The 22,104-nt window shown below is 53.5% G+C and overlaps 8 protein-coding genes across 8 annotated transcripts, besides 1 other annotated feature; 5 read left to right on the forward strand and 3 right to left on the reverse strand.

The window, feature by feature from the left end:
• Positions 1-1,332: 1,332 nt before the first annotated feature.
• On the reverse strand, positions 1,333-1,779 carry PODANS_1_20640 (uncharacterized protein; the record flags this gene model as incomplete). The annotated part of the gene is made up of 3 exons (XM_001902985.1): positions 1,333-1,341; positions 1,423-1,664; positions 1,731-1,779. The coding sequence occupies 3 exons, from the start codon at positions 1,777-1,779 to the stop codon at positions 1,333-1,335; spliced, it is 300 nt and encodes a 99-aa protein (XP_001903020.1).
• Positions 1,780-2,166: 387 nt separating this feature from the next.
• On the reverse strand, positions 2,167-7,422 carry PODANS_1_20650 (uncharacterized protein; the record flags this gene model as incomplete). Its single annotated transcript, XM_001902986.1, has 1 exon — positions 2,167-7,422. One exon carries the CDS (start codon positions 7,420-7,422, stop codon positions 2,167-2,169), a length of 5,256 nt encoding a protein of 1,751 aa, XP_001903021.1.
• Positions 7,423-8,045: 623 nt separating this feature from the next.
• PODANS_1_20660 (uncharacterized protein) lies at positions 8,046-9,317 on the forward strand (the record flags this gene model as incomplete). The annotated part of the gene is made up of 1 exon (XM_001902987.1): positions 8,046-9,317. The coding sequence occupies one exon, from the start codon at positions 8,046-8,048 to the stop codon at positions 9,315-9,317; it is 1,272 nt and encodes a 423-aa protein (XP_001903022.1).
• Positions 9,318-9,566: 249 nt separating this feature from the next.
• PODANS_1_20670 (uncharacterized protein) lies at positions 9,567-10,501 on the reverse strand (the record flags this gene model as incomplete). The annotated part of the gene is made up of 4 exons (XM_001902988.1): positions 9,567-9,660; positions 9,688-10,092; positions 10,157-10,255; positions 10,437-10,501. The coding sequence occupies 4 exons, from the start codon at positions 10,499-10,501 to the stop codon at positions 9,567-9,569; spliced, it is 663 nt and encodes a 220-aa protein (XP_001903023.1).
• A 312-nt stretch (positions 10,502-10,813) lies between these two features.
• Positions 10,814-11,520, forward strand: PODANS_1_20680 (uncharacterized protein; the record flags this gene model as incomplete). The annotated part of the gene is made up of 3 exons (XM_001902989.1): positions 10,814-10,917; positions 10,974-11,021; positions 11,190-11,520. 3 exons carry the CDS (start codon positions 10,814-10,816, stop codon positions 11,518-11,520), a joined length of 483 nt encoding a protein of 160 aa, XP_001903024.1.
• A 58-nt stretch (positions 11,521-11,578) lies between these two features.
• Positions 11,579-11,647: a sequence feature (Short protein (PODANS_1_20690, CAP60797.1) was converted to a misc_feature.).
• Positions 11,648-13,125: 1,478 nt separating this feature from the next.
• On the forward strand, positions 13,126-16,156 carry PODANS_1_20700 (uncharacterized protein; the record flags this gene model as incomplete). Its single annotated transcript, XM_001902991.1, has 2 exons — positions 13,126-13,601; positions 13,669-16,156. 2 exons carry the CDS (start codon positions 13,126-13,128, stop codon positions 16,154-16,156), a joined length of 2,964 nt encoding a protein of 987 aa, XP_001903026.1.
• A 2,449-nt stretch (positions 16,157-18,605) lies between these two features.
• Positions 18,606-19,241, forward strand: PODANS_1_20710 (uncharacterized protein; the record flags this gene model as incomplete). Its single annotated transcript, XM_001902992.1, has 1 exon — positions 18,606-19,241. The coding sequence occupies one exon, from the start codon at positions 18,606-18,608 to the stop codon at positions 19,239-19,241; it is 636 nt and encodes a 211-aa protein (XP_001903027.1).
• An 829-nt stretch (positions 19,242-20,070) lies between these two features.
• PODANS_1_20720 (uncharacterized protein) lies at positions 20,071-21,466 on the forward strand (the record flags this gene model as incomplete). Its single annotated transcript, XM_001902993.1, has 2 exons — positions 20,071-20,095; positions 20,157-21,466. 2 exons carry the CDS (start codon positions 20,071-20,073, stop codon positions 21,464-21,466), a joined length of 1,335 nt encoding a protein of 444 aa, XP_001903028.1.
• Between the last annotated feature and the right edge of the window lie 638 nt (positions 21,467-22,104).

A 22,104-nucleotide genomic window follows, 5' to 3' on the forward strand; every position in this document is an offset into this window, starting at 1 on the left:
TTTTATTTTTTTTAAAAAAATAATAATAAAAAAAACAAGGTTCGGCAGCGGGTCGTGTTGAAGTGGTGTGAAATAATAGAAGCCCCGGATTCCGTAGGTCGAATTGGGCAAAGAAGACAAGTTAGAGACAATTAGTAAGGAAGTAGTGGCAGTAGTAGCTGAAATGGCGTATCGCAAACGAAGGAGAACCAGAAACCGAGAGACGGCGAAAAAGAGGGAAAGGAACACGTCGGTAGGATTGGTGGGTGGTGATGGTGGTGCAGTGGCGTGCCGTGAGGTGTTTTGTTTCTGAGTATGTTCGAGTGTGTGGGCGGATTTACGCGACACGAGGCAGACAGTCAGACAGATAGATGGGTATGTAGCGCACACCCCCAAGGGAGGATTGTGTACAATAGTAAGTCCTAGGTCGGCCTGAGCTCTGTTGACGTTGAGGGGTCAATTGATCGGAACGCGCGCGCACACCGAGGCTTAGCAAATCAAACAACAAGAACAACCAAAAATCCAGCAGCTGCAGCAAAACAGGCCAACGTCGCGCAACACAATCAGGATTGGCGACGGTCGTCTGCAGAGTGGAGGATGGGCGAATTAGGAAAAAGGTAATAGCAAAAATAAAATAAAAAATAAAAAACATAAAAAGGTCGGATTGACGGCGACGACAGCGGTGGGGGCGATAGAGGGAGAGACTGGGTGAATCCAGCAGCGAGGGAGACAGGAATCTGCTGGATGTCTTCGATGCATTGGCGTGATGGACGAACAATCCAGAACAGTGGGAGCGGAGCAGATCGCCCAGATGTCTGGTGGTGTTCTTGCCTCAGGCATCTGTGCTCTGTGGCATTGCGGGCGCTTGGCACACTTGCATTGATCTCTCCACCTGTGGAAGCAGGGCCAAGACGCCAGCAAGCGTCATCTCCCGCTGCTTTTCCAGCCTGCAGCGTCCGAGATAAAATGTCATCTCGTCTCTTGTTTTTTGGGAGTCATTGGTGTCTCAGTGCTCATTGACGTGGGTGGCCTCAGCTCCAGCACCGCCCATCAAACAATTAGCTTGGTGTCAAAGGACAGCTAACAAACAGAGAAGGTCCGGCTGGGACCAGAGGCCACCTCAACAATAGGTATCCTAATCCAGAGGGCAGTGAAGATTTGTGAAGCCATTCACGATGTCTATCTGACCGTGATTGCTATTTATATAGAGATGCGCTCTCCCAGTCACCAATCGCCGTGAAGATGTTCACGATCCGAGATCCGATTCGTTCAAAGCGACAATCATATCCAGTCTAACCAGTTCCCACCCCCGGAGATGGACCGGGGGGCATAATTGAAAGCTTTTGATTCAATTTATTTTAACTGGAGTCACCTGTCAGTCGGTACCACACAAGTTCCCCAATGCTACCAACTCATCACTCGCTATCTTGTAGGGGAGCTCACTGCGGTATTCCGGAGCTTGGGCTGGTGATTTCTCCTCATTGTGTGCACGTGATGGCTTCCTCCAGAAAGCCAAACACGGCAACGCGCCAGGCACAAGATGCAAGGCACATGGCACCAAACGGGGGGCTGACTCGCCGGCTTGGTTTCAGCGCAACGGTGTTCCCTGCCCCGCACAAGCTTCCAATTGTGCTTTGCCCCTCCTTGGGAAATTCTGGAAAGGAATGAACAGCTCCACCGAAAACCTGTTGTGGAGCCCTTATGGTTAGGTAATGTGCACAAATCAAAAGGGGCGTGAAGCCATTCCTCACGATGCACGCGAACGCGTAAAGAGGGTCCACTGACAACTGTACAATGCATGTGTAGGGGGCATTGTCCAGTATCAAGGAAGAAAGGGGGGTGATGATATCACGAGTGACCAATAAGTAAACAAAGTTATTCAGGAGAAACATCTGGGGCACAGGAGATGCAGCATATAATAAGACCTCATATATTGCGTCTCACGTGACCGTCATGTGAACCTCCTGACCCCCATTTATGAGCCATGGAACTCGATGCCGATGCCACCAACCCCATCTAAAGCTATCTATCCTACCCGTCCTATCCTACCCGTCCTATCCTGCCCGTCCTATCCTACCCGTCATACCATGCATTCATTCATATTCACCCAATGCAAACCGTTTGATGGTTTTGGAATCAAACGCTTACCGCCCATCCTGATGACCAATGCTGTCTGTGAACCTAAGATCACCAATCCAACCCCGTAGAGCCCTTAGCAACCTTCTCCCCTAGCCCCCTGATGACTCCCTCCAGCACCACTCCCTCCCCTTGCACCTTTGCCCGCTGCCTCACCCTGCTATAGAACACCGGGCAGTCCTTGCTGTCACACTTCACCTCCTGGTCCCCTCCATCCCACGACCCCAGCCCGACACAGCTCTGGCAAATCTTCACCAAGTCATTGTACCCCTTCCTCTGACTGTTCAACCTCCCCTGTAACACCACCATGGTCCCCAGCTCATCCTCCTTGCACCTCTCGCAAAGTGGCATCTTCTCCTCCTCATCCACCTCCTCTGCAAAAGCAGGGGCTGGCGGTGCCGGTGCCATCTTCACCCCACAAGCCAAGCAGGTCCTCGAAGCAAGAAAGTGCTCCAATGTCTTCTTCGCCTTGGCACCAACATTCTCCCCGTCCGATACCGCACGCTGTTGCTGCCCCTTCTTCACCATCTGCACCTTCGGAACCTCCTCATACCAAGCCCTCACATTTGCGCCCACCAAGTTGAATATCCTCTCCAGCGGCGGTATTAAATTCTTGCCAATATAATACTCCGCATCCAGCTCCAGCCCCTCCGTCACCCCCCTCTCCAACAGCTCCTCCGGCGCAACGCACCGATCAATCAACCTCGCGCCGGGAGCCCCGGTGACAACCACGTACGGCACCCTTTCCCCGTACTGCGGCTCAGCCCTCGCATCCTCCGACATTTTCTTGCCCGCTATCAACGCACCCGCCGGCCCGGGTCCCTTGGCGCTATAGCTCCCCAGTTTCACCTCCCTCGCGAAGCAAAAGTCCTGCACCGAGACGCTCCCCTTCATGATCTTTGAGCACTGGGTCTGGAAGTACGCCTTCACTTTGCTCAAATCCGCCGTCTCGAACAGGATCCGCAAGGCCTTCTCCTCGATCATCTGCTCGGCCGGCGTCCCGTCCCTCCGCACCGTCTCGATCCCCTTGGCGTCAAACTCTGGCACTTCCTGGCCCGGATGCTCATATTTGTACCCTACGTACCTCTTCTTCGCGAGTAAAACGCACGGCTGGTACACCTTTTCAAACTTGAGCTTCACCGGCCTCGGGTTCATGTCCGTGATCTCCTCCGCCATCTCCCGCCCAAGGGCAAAGGCCTGCTCCCGAGTCCGGCCGGGGAGGTGGACAAACAGCGAGTCTGTATCCCCGTACACCACCTCTGCCTTCCACCTGTCCACGCTGTGGATGTACGCTATCGCTCTTTCCAACGTTTCCCTGCCGGTCTGGACAATACTGTCCGCTATCTCCGAACACGGCATCCGCCCGGAAAACGACGCAGAGGTGTACCCATACGTGACGTTAGCAAGCAGCTTGAGCGCAAGCTGCCTGTTGTTCAGCAGCTGCTGGAGCGTCTTGTCGTCTTTGTCTTGCTTCATCCCCGACTTGACCATGACTCTCGTCTCGAGGATTTCCGTCAGCATCTTGGCCAGCAAAGACTTGCGAATGGTGGGCTTGGTGTACATCAGCCCGTTGGGAGCGATGTTGATGTGCGGCTCGAGGAGCTTGAGCAACCCCTCCCGGCGTTTGTACTCGGTGAACCCCATCTTGTTGGTGCCGCGCCAGTTGACGATGCGGCCGAGGCAGGTGGAGTAGCAGTAGTTGTACGCGATCATGACGCTGGGGTAGAGGGATTGAAAGTCCAGCACCAACACGGGGCTGGTGTAAAAGCTGCTCAGGGGCTCCATGACCAAGGGTAGGCATTCGAGCGCGTTTTGCGCGCCGACTTGCTTTCTGCTCGGGGAAACAAGCAGGAAGTTCTCTGGCTTGGCGATGCGGAACATGATGGACTCGACCTTGAACTGAGAGCCGCGGGAGAAGACAGAGAAGAAATCCACTCCCAACAGCCTGGCCTGCTCGCTCGTTCGGGGGATCAGCTCGTTGGCCTCGAGGATCTCGATATTCATCCTTGTCCTCTTGAGATGATACCGCAGCACCTTGGCCAGATCCCTCGGCCGCCCGCTTTTGTACCACTCCGTCAGGTCCTTCCACGAGAAATGCGGCATCCTCCGGTGCAGCAAGTGCCAGACCACGTTCTCCATGGTGTACTGCAGCAGGTTCAGCTCTCCCCGCATGGCCCTCCAAACATTGATCACGTGCCTCCCGGTAACGTGAATCGTAGACGTCGTGTTGAACCCCCAGCGATCAGCCTCCCTCCCTGACTTTCCAAACGAAGGTGACGAAGACTTCATCCGCGAGAACTCGTTGCAGAGATCATACCCGTACTGCCTGCCCGCCCTCTCCACCACGTACCCCCACGAGCCACCATGGACTTCATACCCGGTCAAGATGTCAGGATCGTGCATCCTCACAATCTCCACAATCTTGTTCATGAGCTCGAGCTCGCTTTCTTCCGCCACCACGTCAACCTTGCTAGGCATTTGCTTGCGGATCTGTTCCGCCAGGAGACCGTCTTCCGACAAGACAATGATCCCGCTCAGTGTGCCGTTCTCGGCTTGACTTCCTCCAAAGAGGACCTGCTCGTCAGATCGCATGCACCAAAAGAGGCACTGAATCTCGTCCTCTTCTGGGTTCGGCACCAGCTTCCCGCGGGTGTTGACGTGGATCTCTAGACTCATGGTGCTCATGTATTGAGCCTCATGCTGGACACTGGTTGATTTGGCCTTCTGGGAGTATCTGAACCCATGTTTGTTTTTCGGTGTCGCGCCGATGATCTGCGACATGAGATTCGGGTTTGCCCTCTGTGTGCCGGTCAAAGGAGAGTGTTTATCCCCCGGCTTTTTGGAAGACGTAGACCTCTTCTTTTGCTTGCCATCCCACCACTGGCTGACCTCTTGGAAGGCAGGCGGTGGCGTGGCGATTTCCCAGGTTCGTAAAGTGCATGCCATCCGCTGTTCTTTGTATGACAGCTCCAGTGCCGCCAAATCAGGACCCTGCTCCGGTTTGATGCCATATGTTGCTGGTGACTCGCCTTTGGGATCAAAGTCGGGAAGGTAAGGAAGGGTGTCGCTTCCCAAACGGTACTCTTTGCCTGCGTACTCTCGTGGCCGCCGAGGGACATCTTCGTCTTGACTGTAGAAAGCGTCTCGGTAGATAACGTCTGGTAGTCCGTAGGTCTGCATGGTGGACAACACCTCTTGGGCTGTTGGCGGTTGGCTGTGGAGAACAAACATGGTTGTTGGACCATCCCAACGGTACTTTGGCTTTCCAGACAGTCTCACTGCCTTTGGGGTGACCGGAGAGTCTTCTGAGCTTGTGATGGCTGGACTCTTATCCTGCTCTGACTGAGGTCCCCTGGTGGACATGGAAAAGTCAAAGGTTACATGCTTCTTCGGTGTCTCATTGTCGCTTTGCTGTGAGCCATGTTGCTGACTGAGTCTCAGCTGAGTATGTGGGTTCTGAGGATCCTTTACCACAGGAAAGCTCAGAGCCGGGTGCTTGCCTTGCTTCTGCGGGTTTCCCTTTATAGCAGGCTTTGGCTGTGAGGATTGAGCCTGTCCTGTCACAGGTGGCTTGTCGCTGGCTTCTGTGACCGAGAATGGCTTAGCACCAAGACCAGTTTCCTCAAGGACGCCCGCATCGCTTTCCGATTGTCTGAGCCTTGGCCTCTTTGGTGGACGGCTGTCTGGCTGTGTCGATGAAGGACGTTTTTTATCTTCTCTCGGTGCTCCAGGAGGCAACCCATCCTCCATCAATACTAACCCCAGCCTTTGAGCCTCACTGAAGATGCCCCTGGGTATCGGGATGTTGGGCCGCCTGCCAATACGCTTGCCGCTGACAGCGGTACCACCACCGATTTCGTTGACTGTGCGTTGCAGGTTTGCGATCTCTTCGGTTTCTTTCAAGTCTGGTGCTATTTGGGCCTTGGAACCAGCGCAGACAGTTGAATCAGCTGGCTCCGTCGCCTGGTCTCCTTTCTTGGCCTTGTTCTCTTCCGAGTCCTCCGGAAAGAGCTGCCGTGCCTCTTCACCCATTTCGAGTTCCAGAATCTTTTCCTCGTCGATTTCAATGTTCCTCACAACGTCCGGATTCTCCTGTATCAATCTCTCTTCAAGACCCAAGGCACGAAGCAGGTTCTCCGGAAACATATCCTCGACGGACTGTAGAGTTGTCGGAATGGTGTCCTCCAAAGGGAGCGGCTGGACATAGTTGGAGAATGTGAGCTCTCTGTAGTCCTCATCGTCGACCTCAGCTTCAATGAGTTGCTGAAGCTGCTTGCGATACTCTGCCTCCTGGATCCAACCAGGTGGTGAAGTATGGCGTGGGTTGGCTGACATAGAGACCAGGACCTCAGGGGGAAACGGACTGCTGCCGTCACTCGAATCTCCTGATAGCTTTTTCCTCCGCTTCGTCTCATCCTTCCACAGCCCAGCCATGCTGTGAACAAGCTTGATGTCGGCCGGTAAGGGGTGTTCTCGCTCGATGAAATCATGGTGAAGCGGCCGTTCTTTCACTTCCCGGCGATTGAGAATATCTTGCACGCATATGTCCACTTCGATCTCGCAATGGCTTGAACGAGGCAGCTCAAAGTCGTCTGTGATGAACTGCGGTGGGATCGTGTTGCTGTCCCATATTCGCGGAGCATCTTCCGGGCCGGCAGGGCCCGGAATGGGAGACCGAAACCGTACGTTGCCGACCTCGATGTAGTCGCAGCCGTACAGATTGTAGTCGGTCATAAACTGGAGGAGGAACTGAAGATGAGCTTCATAAGGCTGGAACTTGCGGTTCATGATCGACCCCTGCTGGAGCAGGTCGGCCAGCCTGGTCATGACCAGGGGGTTGAGCATGTAGAGCTTGAGGTAGAATCGGTACCCCACATGGAAGCCGTAAAATGGAACTCCTTTGACAAGCGTGATTCGAGCAACGAAACGCGACCGGTCCCGATCTCGATCTCTTCTATAGCTGACAGCCAGAGCTTGATCAATGGACGCATGGAGCTTGAGGATGAATTCAGACACTACAGCTGTGTCAGATGGGCCATCTTGAGCATTTAATGAATGGCAGGCAGCCTTACCCAGCTTCTTCTCTAATGGCCCACGGTACTCAACGTACAGATAAGGGAACGCGCCGTGAATGTGAGCGCAGACCTTCTGCCCTGTCTCAGTCGACCCGAAAACGCGAACGACGGGAAGCTTGGGTTCCTTCGCCGCCTGAGAGGCGCGATAGTCCTTCCGTAATTGGGGATCATATCGCGTGGGCGTGGCTTGGTAATGATCGATACAGTTGAGGCGGACGCGGAACGACTCCATCTTCTCGCCGCTCGCTTCCACTTGTGAGGCCGCTGAGGTGGGCAGTGAATGCTCTGGGAAGCGCACAAGTCAAAATACCCAGGTAAGAATGGATCAAGAAGCATTTTTTGGCAAGGGCTCACGCCGATGGGGCCATGGGGGAAACTCGGGATGTCGATTCTTCCAGAGCTCGGATGCACCCACGGGCAGCATTTCGTTCATGTTTCTTTTACCCGCCGAAGAGGCACAACACGCGTTTCAACGCAGGTGTCGCGCCGCTGAGTGGAACGTCAGGTTCGCCAAAACACGTGGGGACTCCAGTGGCGGACAAAGGCTAAGTGAAAGGGTTAGGGTTGCTCGCGAGCTTCACTTCTTGCCCCCGGACCACGCAAGTTGGAATATTTCATGGGCAAGAAAGCTCAACGGCCGGCCATATGTCGAAGTTTTGAGTGAGTTGACGAACAGGTGATCTACTGAACAGTTTAGAAGATCCCCATCGATTTATACAGCCCGAGCTCCCCTGCCCAGGCTCGGGTCTTGGCATCGAAGCTTGGCCTCGTCGCATTTGATATTCGCAGTCTTCACGGCGGTCCTCAGCTCTCCCAAAATTTCCATCCCTCAACATCATACACCCTCACGTCAAAATGCCACCACCAAACCGCCCAGAACAACAGCCGCCCACAGCCGGCGCCAATGCCGCGCCCACGGGCTCTTCAGACGGCCACCACGCCGCCGGCGTTGCCAGAAAAGAAGACAACATCTACATCCCCTCCTACATCTCCAAACAACCCTTCTACGTCTCCGGCCTCGACGACCAAGATGACTCCCTCCAGCATCAGCGCCGCGCAACAGCCAAAGACGACGAAGAAGCCGCCCAGCGCGCCCTCCTCGACTCCAAAGGCCGCAAAGCTGCACCGGCGCGAACCAAGTGGGTCAAAGGCTCCTGCGAAAACTGCGGTGCCATGGGCCACAAGAAAAAAGACTGTCTCGAAAAACCACGAAAGGTTGGCGCGAAGTTTACGGGGAAGGATATCCAAGCTGATGATCGAAATCTCAAAGACGTGAAGCTCGGGTACGAAGCAAAGCGCGATGTCTGGGCTGGGTACGACCCCAAGCAGTACAAGGAGGTGCTAGACGAGTACAACATGATTGAGGAGGCGCGGAGGAAGCTGGTGGCTGAGACCTCGAATGGCGAGGATAAGAAGTCGTCAGAGGAGGAAAACGGAGGGGAGGATGCATACGAAAAGGGATTCAAGTATGCGGAAGAGTCTGACTTGGGCAAGGACCGGACGACGAAGAAGTCCATGCGCATAAGGGAGGACACGGCGAAGTACCTCCTCAATTTGGACTCTGACTCCGCGAAATACAACCCTAAAAAGCGCGCCTTGGTGGATGCCGGTGCGATAGCAGACAAGTCGGCCCAGGTCTTTGCGGAAGAGGCCTTCCTCCGCGCATCTGGCGAGGCGGCAGAGTTTGAGAAAGCTCAGAGGTATGCGTGGGAAGCGCAGGAATTGAAGGGCGATACTAGCTTGCACTTGCAGGCCAACCCAACTGCTGGTGCTTTTGCCCGAAAGAAGGAGACCGAGGAAAGGGAAGCTAAGAGGAGGAAGAAGGCGGAATTGCTCGCCAGCCAGTACGGCGAGCAACCAGCTGTTCCAGAGGCTCTCAAGGCGACCATCACAGAGTCAGAGACCTTTGTGGAGTATGACGAGGCCGGTCTCGTCAAGGGAGTGCCAAGAAAGGTTGGCAGAAGCAAGTACCCCGAGGATGTCTTCATCAACAATCACACCTCTGTCTGGGGCAGTTGGTGGTCAGACTTTCGATGGGGTTATGCTTGCTGCCACTCGTTTGTCAAGAACAGCTACTGCACAGGTGATACAGGAAGACAGATCGCCAACGAGGAATGGGATAAGTAAATGTAATATCTGTACTGCAGAAATGTTAATGATACCCCTGTTTTGGATGGAGCTGGCTGTCTATCAAGGTTCATCTTCACATGCATACCAATCTCAAACTACAGAGCGCAGCTCAAAGCATCAACAATATCACGTCACAGCTAGACAAATCAGGTGGATTAAGCGCAGGTTCTTTCAGAAGAGCTGAGGCTCGATTGGTGACTCGCTGCCGAGTTGATGTACGGTAAATCTCGATGCATTGCACGCCGACTAACGCCTGTAAAGCAGCATGATGCAGAGGCCCCAAGTTCCTGCCCAGACCAGTTTTCGTAGCCCGTCCCGCAAAGTCCCAATCAAAATCCCTCTGGTATAAAAGATGCCTCAAATTTACTCCTCGTCCTCCTCGGCGTCGCCATCGCCACCCTCGGCGGCCTTGGCCTTCTTTCTCCGGACACGGCCGGGGCGGCCACCACCGAAGGGGGAGGTGAGAGCGAAGTCAATGTGCTTCTGGGAGTCGAGACGGACGACGAAAGAAGGAACGTTGACGATCTGCTTGCCGACACGGATGTGACGCTGGCGGATAAGGACACGAGCGTGGTGGATGGACTTGGCCAGGCCGAGCTTGTAGACGAGAGTCTGGAGGCGGCGCTCCAAGAAATCCTCAGCCTTGAGGGCCAGGACGTAATCGAGCTTCATGCGGGACTCATCGAGCACACCGACGCGGACGAGGCGGCGAATGAGGGCATTGCCTTCGAAGAGACGCTTGGGGTCCTTCTCGTCGAGGGTGAGAAGCTCACTGTAGGGAAACTGTTAGCACTTTTTGGCAAGTTGGAGTGATCAGAGCTGGGGGAAAAGCTTACCGGGCAGCACGACGAATCTTGGAGAGGGTGAGCAGAACGCGCCACACCTCACGCTTGTTGCGGAGACCGTACTCGCCAACGAGCTTCAACTCGGAGTCCCTGAGAGTCCGAAGGTTAGTCCAAGATCACAATCGACATAAGCAGAGTCAAGCTCTAGCTCAGTGGCCGGTGATTGAGTTGCAGGCATGATCGGAGCTGGCGACGGCGAGGTTTCGCAAAATCTCGAGCTGCCAAACAGAGGCCGCAATCGATGAGGGAAAATCGATTCGATCAAACATACAAACGAGCGGCCTCGAAGGGACGGCGGGGGACCTTAGCGGTCTTGGAGTACGAGCGAGGGGCCATCTTTGTCGTTGAGGCTGTCAAAGGTCGATCGGTCGAGGGAAATTTCCAAACTCCAGACCCTTCCCTTGGAGTTGATAGAAAATTGAATGCCAGCCCGGAGGGGTGGGTTTGTGGTTGGCCCGTGCGTGTGGGTCCACCAGCGTGCCCTAACAATAGCTGGTTGGTTGGGAGCAGCCCGCAGTCTGCTTAGTCACCCGTGTGCAAATCCCGACCTCAGATTTGCGTTCACACAAAATTCCCAAATTCGCCAGCCAGCGACAACACCATCTCGACAGATCTCGACCCACGACGACAACCCCATAATCAATCAAAATGGGTCACCCTGCTGGTCTCCGTGCTGGTACGAGATACGCCTTCTCCCGGAACTTCCGGGAGAAGGGTATGATCAGACTGTCGACATACCTTAAGCAGTACAAGTATGTTGGAGGACCGATTTTGCGACCCTTGGGACTTTGGTGCTAACGGATTGCAGGGTTGGCGATATCGTCGACATCAAGGTCAACGGTGCCGTCCAGAAGGGGTAAGCGAACATCCCGATTTTCCTATCCACGATTTCCGATTGCGCAGGGGAGCACGAGGCGGGGAAACTACATCGCCAATTTTCAAAGTTTCGGGGGGAAGATGGCAGCGTGATGGACACATCAGACGAGGCTGTGTGCAGAATTAGGGACTGACTTTGCGCAAACAGTATGGCCCACAAGGTCTACCACGGCAAGACTGGCGTCATCTACAACGTCACCAAGTCCGCCGTCGGCATCATCATCTACAAGAAGGTCAAGCACCGCTACATCGAGAAGCGCCTCAACGTCCGTATCGAGCACATCCAGCCCTCCCGCTCCCGCGAGGGTTTCCTTCGCCGCGTGAAGGAGAACGCCGAGCTCAAGAAGAAGGCCAAGGCCGAGGGCAAGCCCGTTCAGCTCAAGAGACAACCCGCCCTTCCCCGCGAGGCGCGGACCATCTCCATCAAGGAGAACAAGCCCGAGACTGTCGCCCCTATCGCCTACGAGACCACGATCTAAGGTGTTGCTGGAAGGCGGATGAGGTGGTGTTCTTTATGGGTTGCTTATTTCTCACTGCATGGGGTTCATTGCGTACGGCACGGAAAGATGCCCGGCATGGATTTGGTCTGGGATGCGGGAGTGCTGATAGGAAACAAAATACCAATGGCATGACCAACAAAGAGCGACTCGAAACGCACTGTTCATCCGGCGTGGCTTGCTTGTGAAGACCAGATCTGGACCGGCGAGTCCAACCTCCGCGATGCTGGTCACTCGCTGAAATGCAGACGCCCGAGGCTCGCTCTAGCCCAAGGGATTACGGCACACACGTGGCAAGAAATAGAGCAAATCCAACAAGAACATCCACTCATCAATGTGACAAGCTCCCTCCAGTCATGATAGCTTTTTCTGTCTTATGCTCCATTGCAGTTTATCCCTGCGAACTGTGAAATGGTCTGCTTCCTGTAAAAGCATGAGATAGGCAAGGAACACATAATTTGTCCCTCATGTCGTATTCTGAGTATTATACACACCTGAAATATCTAAGTAGTCAGACAGAAGAATTGGCCAACGTGGTTCATTGACATACATCAATCAAGTACACACGACAAGGTTCCTTGTATTCCTCTGGGCCAAGCAATCCTGTGTCACCATGAAAAAGGTGAAACCTATTCGGAGCTAACAAAATGTCTCCGAAAGCTGCTCCATGTATTTCGAGGGCCTTTTTGAGCCCCTGCCCATTTTCTCTATATGAGTTATAGCTCTCTGAGGGCATATCAGTCCGTCAGCTGAAGCAAGAGAATAAGGGTGGGCAACACCAGCAAGAACCGTCTGCTTCTCGAATAGCTCATGATATGTGGTCACATAGTCACTCGCCGTCAAGACAATGGGGCGGAATTCCGGAGACGTTGGCCTTGTCAGAGGGCCTTCTTGTGATGTGAGAGAGGGGTGGGTTTGAAGACTCCGAGATGAACTGTGTAACATGGACTTGAGGATGGCGACGCTCAGTCCAATGCCAACACAGAAACGCGTCTTTTTGAGAGGTATTCCTGGGCACTCTTTCCCTTAGCGGAATATATTTTGGGAGAAGGATTAAAGACAGTGAATTATATGGGAAGTTTGGAAAAGCTGTTGAGCTTCAATTCAAGAGCCCAAGGAACATGGACCGTGAAGGTAAGTGGGGTCTTGGAGTGGACTGGCACGCTAGTTCAGCTGGCCAATGGTGTCCGGGCGTGGGGCAACAAGGCTGGGAGTGGCTGACCACCTGACGCAATGAGCCGCTGAGCTTGCCCACCACAGCTGCCCGTTCCCACTGTGTCGGTTTGCCAGGCTGGCCGTCATCAATGGACGTTCGTGGTTGGTCCGTCCGAAGCAACTGACAGGACAACCTGGAACATTTCGCCCTCAAACAGCCGCGCCTCCGAAAGGCAAAGCAAAAGCCAGACAAGCTCCAAACCAGTCACAAGGCTCTCGCGAGGATCGATGCGCTCACCAGACACTCTCGGTTCAAGCAGGTAGCAGGGCTGTCTGCTCTCGCAAACGCTTCTGCACTTCAAGATCATCACCCCTCTCCTCCCGGTCCCGCCGGAAGTCTCTCGATAACATAGTTGCCAACACTCGGTTACTATGGGCTGGACGGCCTTCTGGCTGGCCTACCTTCTCGGAGGCATTACCTTTCTGCCTTTGGTCGCCGCCATCCTCTTCGCCCACGCCTACCTGACACTGCCCTACCACGAAGATGCCGATAACGCCTTTCCAAACGCGGACGATCTGGTCCAGCCAGGGGATGATGTAGATGCACTCAAAGCGGCGCAGAAGGACAAGGAGGAAGCCAAATCACGAACAATTCACCATGACACCGATGTGGCTGCCGGTTACTTTGCCGTCTGTCGTGAATACACGCCAATGGGAATCAATGCAAAGCCGATAGAGAGATCAACACCGGTGGGATCAGCTACGGTGGCTGCTCCAAGTCCAAGCGTCTACCAAACCATGTATCGCAGCATATTTGACCGGAAAGGCACATCGAGCCCGCTGGACAACAAGAACGGCGCCAGTCATCGACCAAAAAAAGCTGGGAATGTTTTCTATGTTGTACTAAGGTCCGTTCGTCGTACACCCCACCTGCCAGCATGCGTTTCAAAAGGCCCTGTCTAACCTATCTTCCAGACACGGCCACCTCATGCTTTTTGACGATGATGAACAACTCGAAGTGCGCCATGTAGTATCCTTGGCCCACCATGACATTAGCATATATTCGGGCGAGGAGGTCACGCCGGAAGGCGAGCTATGGATCAAACGCAATGCGATTTGCCTCTCGCGCCGTGCAGATGGGCCAGAGTTGGGCCCAGATAGCCAGGTGTCCAAGCCCTTCTACTTGTTCTCAGAGAACTGCTCTGCTAAGGAAGATTTCTACTTTGCCCTCCTGAGAAACCAGGAGCTTTCCTTTCCCACCGAGCACAGAGCGCCGACTCCGATCCAGTTTGAAGTTAAGAACATCATATCGCTGGTCCAGAAACTGCATTCGTCCGAAGAACACATGCAAACAAGGTGGCTCAATGCCATGATCGGGAGGATATTTCTCGGCATCTATAAGACCAAGGACATTGAAAATCTCATAAGGGAGAAGCTTACGAAGAAGATATCCCGGGTCAAGCGGCCGGCTTTCTTATCCAACATTGAAATCAAGGCTATTGATACCGGCGACTCGGCACCATACATTACCAACCCTCGCCTCAAAGACCTCACCGTTGAAGGAGAGTGCGGTGTTGAGGCAGATATGCGCTACACCGGCAATTTCCGGCTCGAGGTTGCTGCAACTGCCCGCATCGACTTGGGTGCTCGTTTCAAGGCACGAGAGGTCAACATGGTTCTCGCGGTTGTTGTTCGAAAGTTGGAAGGACATATTCACCTGAAAATCAAGCCCCCACCGAGCAATCGGTTGTGGTTTTCTTTCCAGCAGGCACCGAAGATGGAGATGACCATCGAGCCTATCGTCAGCTCCCGCCAAATCACGTACAATGTTATTCTTCGTCAGATCGAGAGTCGTATCAAAGAGGTCATTGCCGAAACGCTGGTTTTGCCTTTCTGGGATGACACCCCGTTTTTCAACACCGAACACAAGAAGTGGAGAGGCGGTATATTCCATGACGACAGAATTAAGTCAACGATGGATCTTGAGACCGCGGCGGCTCAGGACGGGGAACTGGATGAAGTTGACCGTTTGGAGGAAACTCAAGGGGCCCCGGAAACCGAGTTGCCACAGATGGAGAAGAGCCATAGCGTGCCAGTGCTCGAAAAGAAGACATCTATTGGCCTTTTTGGAAGGAAAATGAAGAGCAAGACTGATCTGAGAGGATCAGCTGGGGGCTCTACCTCAAGTTTGGATCTGAAGGCCGACCCCAGAACTTCCGTGGCCAGCTTTGAGTCAAACAGGTCAGATGCAAAGTCATCTTCACTAAGCCTAGACTCTCGAAGGGAGGTCAAGAGTGATCTTTCTTCCTCGCAACCTCCTGTGCTCTCAGTACCCTTCGCCCAACCAGCAACACCCACTGTCGGAACTGACCCCATCAACGCTGATCTCTTCAAGCCCTCGTCATCTCCGCCTAATGGAAGCCCGGCCATATCGGCAATGGCGAACCTTTCTGCTCAAGCGCAACCTCCATCACCAGCCCTGACGCCAGTCACGAATGCTCATACTACATCGAGCTCGTCAGTTTCTTCGAGAGATGCCACAGACACCGAAAAGGATCTGGACAAAACACCCCAAGGTCGACGCAATACAGCATCCTCGTCCGGCAGCCATGATGATGGTAGAGCTAGATCAAGGTCGCCTTCCGCTTCCATCAAAGGATCGGTGAAGAGCCAGACGGGATCCATCGCCCGGGGCTTCTTCAACCGCCGTGACACTGGGTCTTCGGCTTCCGACACGGCCAGTCTCGCCGATACAAAGAAAGGGGCCGCGCTGGCTGCGGTTACAAATGCCGCAGCATCTGCCAAAAGATGGGGACTGAATGCCTTTCAGAGACGTCTCACTGATGCAGGTTCTGCCACAGACGGTGCACCACCACACCTAGACCTCAACCAGCCGATGGGTCGTGGCCAACCCTTACCTCCCCCGGGAACGCCTCTCCCAATGCCCGACAAGAGTATTCCTGTTTCGCCTATTCCAGTACCAAAAAAGAAGCCGATTCCTCCACCTTCAATTTCATCACAATCTGAAGACTCCTCGAGCCACAAGGTCGAGCGCCGCCCAGTTCCACCACCATCGCTTCCCAAGCGGCGGCAGTATCAGAGCGACTCGGTGGTGGACGACGGACACAACATGTTGGTTGTAGCCGCCCCCGCCGACTCCGAACCCACTACGCCGCTCAGTGGCTCACATAGTCCGTCATGGATCGAAGACGGCAAAGCTATTGGCGACAGCTCGGCCAAGTCATCCAGCGATATGCCAGTCATCAAACTCAACGGCGAAAATTCTGGGTCGTCTCCTGAAGCTGCACCTATAGACAAAACCCAACCCAGGCGCGAAGGCAGAAAGGGCGGTGGCTCCACCAAGCTGGTGGTGGATGATGACGATGATGACTACTCCGCATGGATGGAGGATCCGTTACCAGACGATGATCTTGACTCCGCAGTCGAGCCATCAACAGCATAAGTGAGAATATTGGTTTTCATAATAGGGTTTAGGGTTTCATTCTTCTCTTGTTCTTTTGTTCCTTGCGAAGGCGCAATAGCAGGCGTTTGCATGCTCTGCAGGATTGGCTGGATACATGCGGATATACCATTATGCCGGGTAGACACAGGGTGATTCGCTGTCACATTGGGAATGGTGTACGGCGTTCTTGATTTTTCTTTGGGTCAAACATGTGAATTCACAACAGGAATGAAATACATCATCTTTCAACAGTTGTGTGTCCTGAGTGCTAGGACCAGGTATGTCCCCTTCCGCATCACGCAATCTTCCCTCAATCTCGACGTGCGTCTTGACTTGCAGTATGATGGGGACGGGAGGCTATGGTAATATCCTTGTACTGGAGTTTTGGGTTTGCTCTACCCGGTCACTGGGATCGATGTTATTTGTCTTGATCTATGGCATGCATGCTGTGGCAGACGGTCAAGATTGTTGTGGAGTCGATCGAACAAGATTTGCTACGGAAACTGACGAACATCTTCTTTGTACACGCCTTGCTCTATCCTCGACTAACAGTCTATAGGGCATTTACCACGCTCAAGCGAGCTACGGATACTCTCCTGGAAAGAAGACGATGGAGGCATTTATTTGATCAGACAACTCCGCACCGTGGTCGTCAAGGGACACCCACAGCAGAAGCACAATGTCGCAACTGCACTATGATCGAATACTCAGCTTTGGCAAGTTGCCCACGGCCTAGCATCGAGCTGCTCCTCGATCTGCATTTCGTTCTGGCCAGTACCAGTTCGTGCCAAAGTCTTTTGTGTGCTCGGGTTTCTACGCAAACGACACTCGCGTGTGTGTTCTCAGCAACTGGTTACGAGTTGCCATATCAGTTTGCTGGGCGGATATAGCACGGAAGAGCAGACGGGACAAGGGCCCGGCACCGATATTTGCTCTTATTTATTTCCGCCCCTTTTACCCCTGACAATCACCATGATCAGCTCTTGCTTCCGCATAGACTATTTTTGTCGGCGTTCCTCGGCTCGACTTATGCTCTCGTTTTTCAAGATTGATAAAGTGGTTTTCGAGACCCACTCACACATCAAACGGTCGCGCATGAGTTCAGCATATAAACCCTCTCGGCCTTGGCCAACAAGATCGAGAGGGTCCCCACAGCTCAGGCTAAAAAGGAGGCTCAAGGCTGATATCATATAACTCACACAGCACAATCATGCCGCTCTATCCTGATTTTTCCTATTCACTGCCAACTGTACCCACATAAACAAGGATCGACAGCCTGGGTGATTGAACATATTGCGATGTGGGTCGACTGCACATCGACAGACTCAGCACATCGCTTTACAGGCATACCCGAGCAAGCGCGTCTGTCACGAGGGAGGGATTTATATGAGCCAAGGAGAGACCTCGATTTCTTTTGGGCATCACATAGCGTGCGTCTAGAGGGACTGAGAAAGTAGACGAACTGGGACAGTGACGCTGAATGCTTCATCGGGAAGGACACAGAAGGTGTGAAGCTTTCCATTTGGATGGATATAGGCGCCCCCCTGGTTATCAGTCGATACCCGACCTTTACATCACGACACTTCTACGGGGTCATATACCTACGATACATCTCCACAGCCCGGTAGCTCGCACATTCAACCCGAGACCCGAGATGACCACCGCCAAACCCCGCAATCCCATGATCGACCCGTCCTGCATCAACTGGCGAACAAGCTATCACAGCTCGCCCAGGATTCCGGATTCTAGCGTCCGGTTCGAAATGGGTGGCGTATGCAAAGTTGTCTCGCCCAGAAGAACCATTCTGTGGACAGTTGGGCTCCGTCAACCTCGCTACTACTTCGTTAGATGGTGAAAATCAGGAGACGATGCTTACTTGGGAACACGAAAGGAGACAATATGCCTTGACCCGACGGCAGTATACAGAAGGTTTGGTTCCGCCATATCAAGTGCCCCTCCCTGTAAGTATACAGACATGTTCAGGCTGCTTTTATTTTCCGATCATATGGATAACTCCCCAGCGGCCCGACAAAAGCAGGGGCAGAAGCTCCCACAGTCATGCTTAACGATACAGCTCATCTTCCTCTCGGGTTAAGTCTGTTCCCATAACACGGTGCCAAACAAAGAGCCTCCTCCATCCTGGGTAGCATCGAAGGAAGGCTGCAATAACATGTGTTTTAGTTCATCCGGTGGTGCTATACAGTAGGTATGATTCCGGAGAAAAAGGACTTGATATTGCCAACAGGTTTGTCGTCATCCCCCACACGGTATCCAAAGATAGAAACCAGTTACTTCGTAGTCCGGGGTACATACATTCCGCTTGGAAGGAGATAAATAGAAGAACCTCTGGGCTTTACCAACGCCACCAAAGCTCTCTTTCATCATCATCATTATCATCATCACCATCATCATCATCATCATCATCATCATCATTCTTGCTACCGTCATCATGAAGTTCACCACCGCCATCCTAGGCCTGGCCAGCCTCGTCAGTCTGGCGGCAGCTCAAGCTCCTGTCGCCTGCCCAACCGCAACCAAAACTATTCAGAACCAGGAGTGCAACAAACGATGCCCTCTTTCCGACTGCGCTTTCTACTCCACTATCCGTCAGCCCTGCAACTGCCCGGCTGCAATCCCGACAGCCACTCTCATCGCCCCTTGCGCGGCCGACTGCCCGTATCAAGGCTGTGATATCATCTTCCGCACCAGCAGCCTCGCCTGCCCTACCCCTACTTCCACTCGCCGTGTCACCACCACCAGCACCCGGCGGACAACTTCTACCACCCCCACGAGGACCTCCGTCCCCATTCAGACCACCAGGGTCATCACCAGCGTTGTCACCCTTCCTCCCCGGATCACCACCACCAGCACCACGTCCACGATCCCCTGCCCGACTGTCACCAGGATCACCACGCCGGGCGACTGCCCTGTTATCCGATGCCCTGTGCCGACCTGCCAGGTCAGAACCACGCAGGTGGTGCCTTGCAACTGCCAGCCGAGGACTGTGCTTTGGGTTCAGGGATGCCCAACCGCTTGTGCTGATGGGTGCTTGACGAGGACGGAGACGGCGAGCATTGCTTGCTGATCCTACCTTTTTCTTGTGTGCCTGGTTCTTCCTTCGTTTTCATCTTCATGTTCCTATTGTCAAAACTGGGGGTTAGTCTCTTGGGTGGTGTTGGTCTCACAATTATGATGTAAATAAATACTTCAGCTTGTTCAACCGATCTTCAGGAGCTCAATACATGAATAAACAACTTTCTTCACATTGATCCCTGCCACTTGCAAACGCCCAGCTCCCCCAACCCTCCCAAAGATCGAGACCAGAACAATTTCACTCCACATAAACCATAGCACGAACCGCCGAAGACTCAACCAACGTTCTCGATCCGCTTCAGAACGAGTGGAGTAAACACTCAAACACCTTCCCGGGGAAGCTCAATGATCCGCGACGATAAGAGCAATGCGGGGGCCGCCAAGCCCAGAGGTCCCTGAAGCACAAGCCAGCTTTGGAGCTCCTGATTGGTGAATGCCCTCGACAGCTGTCCTGTGACATCATTCTGCAACGGCTATTCGTTGGCGACAGTTGACACGCCGGCGCCGCAAGGGGAAACAAAAGACATTATCGGAGTCAGCCGAACACCTATTGACAGATATTCCGACTATTGATTTGTTTATCACCGACAGCTAAGCCGTGCTGTGTGTGCGTTGTGTGTCAAGAAGCGGTGACTGTGTGACTGTTTCTTTTGCTGGCACAATATATCAATCAGTCAATCCATTTTGTTTTCTTCTCTGTCTCGAGCTCTTGATCTATCTTGCTCACCTACTTTCTACTTCATATACGAATCATTTTTGATACCCAATCTGTTTACTACAACCACCTGAGCTTGAAAAAGACTTTTGTTTCGACCTTCATCATGACGACCCGATACCGTGTTGAATGTAAGTTTGCTTGCTGCCCCTCGATGAAGACCGAGTGGGTGGAACTGACACCCCCCACCAGACGCCCTCAAAACTCACCGGCGCGATCAATTCATCGAATGGATCAAGGGCCTCCTCGCCGTCCCCTTCGTCCTCTACTCCCAACCCCACGGTGTCTTCGAATACCCCCCATCCTCGCCCGAGCTCGGCACCTCCCCTCCCGGCTCCCCGAACCCCATCCTCATCAAGGCCCGCGAGGAAGCCCACCGTCGCTACGCCGAAATCCTCCACGACGTCGAGCTCATGATTGACGACCACATTGCCCACCAAAACGACCCCGACAACCCCTTCCCCTCCAAGCTCAAACTCCTCGTCCCCTCCATCGGCCCGTTTTTCACCCGCCTTCCCCTAGAAGCAGCATTCAAATTCCAAGACCGCAAACGCTACATCTCCTCCCGCCGCTTCGTGTCTCCCTCCTTCAACGACGTCCGCCTGATCCTAAACTCAGCCCAGCTGATCTCGGTGACCTCCACCACACCAGGCAGCACCCTCCAGCTAGCCACCTTTGACGGAGACGTGACCCTCTACGACGACGGCCAATCCCTCGAGCCGACCTCCCCCGTCATCCCGCGGCTGCTGGACCTCCTCAGGAAAAACATCAAGATCGGCATCGTCACCGCGGCGGGCTACACCTCGGCAGACCGGTACTACGCCCGCCTCCATGGGCTGCTGGACAGCATCGCAACCTCGGTCGATCTGACCCCCGTTCAGAAACGCTCCGTGATCATCATGGGCGGCGAAGCCAACTACCTCTTCCAGTTCGACCCCGCCTCGGAGCACCTGCTCTCCCCCGTCCCGCGGTCAGAATGGCTCACGGCCGAGATGCTCCTCTGGGATGACCGGGACATCACCCAGCTTCTGGACATCGCCGAGGCGGCCCTGGCGGACTGCATCGAGACCCTCAACCTCCCCGCCGTGCTCATGAGAAAAGACCGCGCGGTGGGCATCATCCCCTCCCCCCCCCACATCCGCATCCCGCGCGAGTCGCTCGAGGAGACGGTCCTCTGCGTGCAAAAGATCCTCGAGCTGTCCTCGGCCGGGAGGAGCAAAAAGGTGCCGTTTTGCGCCTTCAACGGGGGCAACGACGTGTTTGTGGACATTGGGGACAAGAGCTGGGGCGTGACGGTCTGTCAGAGGTGGTTCAGGGATCCCGAGACGGGGAGGCCGATAAGGGGGGAGAACACGCTGCACGTGGGCGATCAGTTTCTCAGCGCGGGGGCCAACGATTTCAGGGCGAGGAGCGTGGGGACGACGGCTTGGATTGCGAGCCCGGCGGAGACGGTGGAGTTGCTGGATGAGTTGGGGGAGCTGATGGGGAAGAAGATGTCTTAGGCCTGGGTTGGGGTTGGGTTGGATAACTGGGTGGGGGGAGGGATGGTGATGATGATGATGATGATGATGATGATGATGATGCAGGATGCAGGATAGCAACGGAAGGGGAGTTGAAAGATGAAAGATGTGGTTTGGATAATTCAACAAACAAACAAACAGACACTTTTTTAATGCATATAATGATGAAGCTCACTTTATACATGTCATTATATGTGTACCAAACTGCTTTACTCTGATCTATCTACCACACGACATGAAAGAAGACACATTTCACTTTACCTTTTCTTTTTTTTTTTACTCTTTTTCTTCTTTTTTTATTGGATGCAACCTACGTTTCTCCAACAAATACACATCCTTGATCTCAATCTCAATCTCAACCTCATTTCAAATACATATATATATATAAATATAAAAATTTAAACAAACGGATCTCAAGAGTCAAGTTTTTTTTTTTTAACCCACATGGGGTGATTGATAAGGTAAGGTATATATATATAGACGGAGGGGGTATTCGTCTCCTCTTCTTCTTCATCCTCCTCAACAAACAAAGCTAACACTCAACAGACAAAAGAGATAGTAAAAAAACAAAACAAAAAAAGGCGAAGGGGGGGGGAGGGGGGGTTTTGTACAACAATGGC

The sequence above is a fragment of the Podospora anserina genome, chromosome 1 (genome assembly GCF_000226545.1).
Source record: "Podospora anserina S mat+ genomic DNA chromosome 1, supercontig 5".
NCBI lineage: Eukaryota > Fungi > Ascomycota > Sordariomycetes > Sordariales > Podosporaceae > Podospora > Podospora anserina.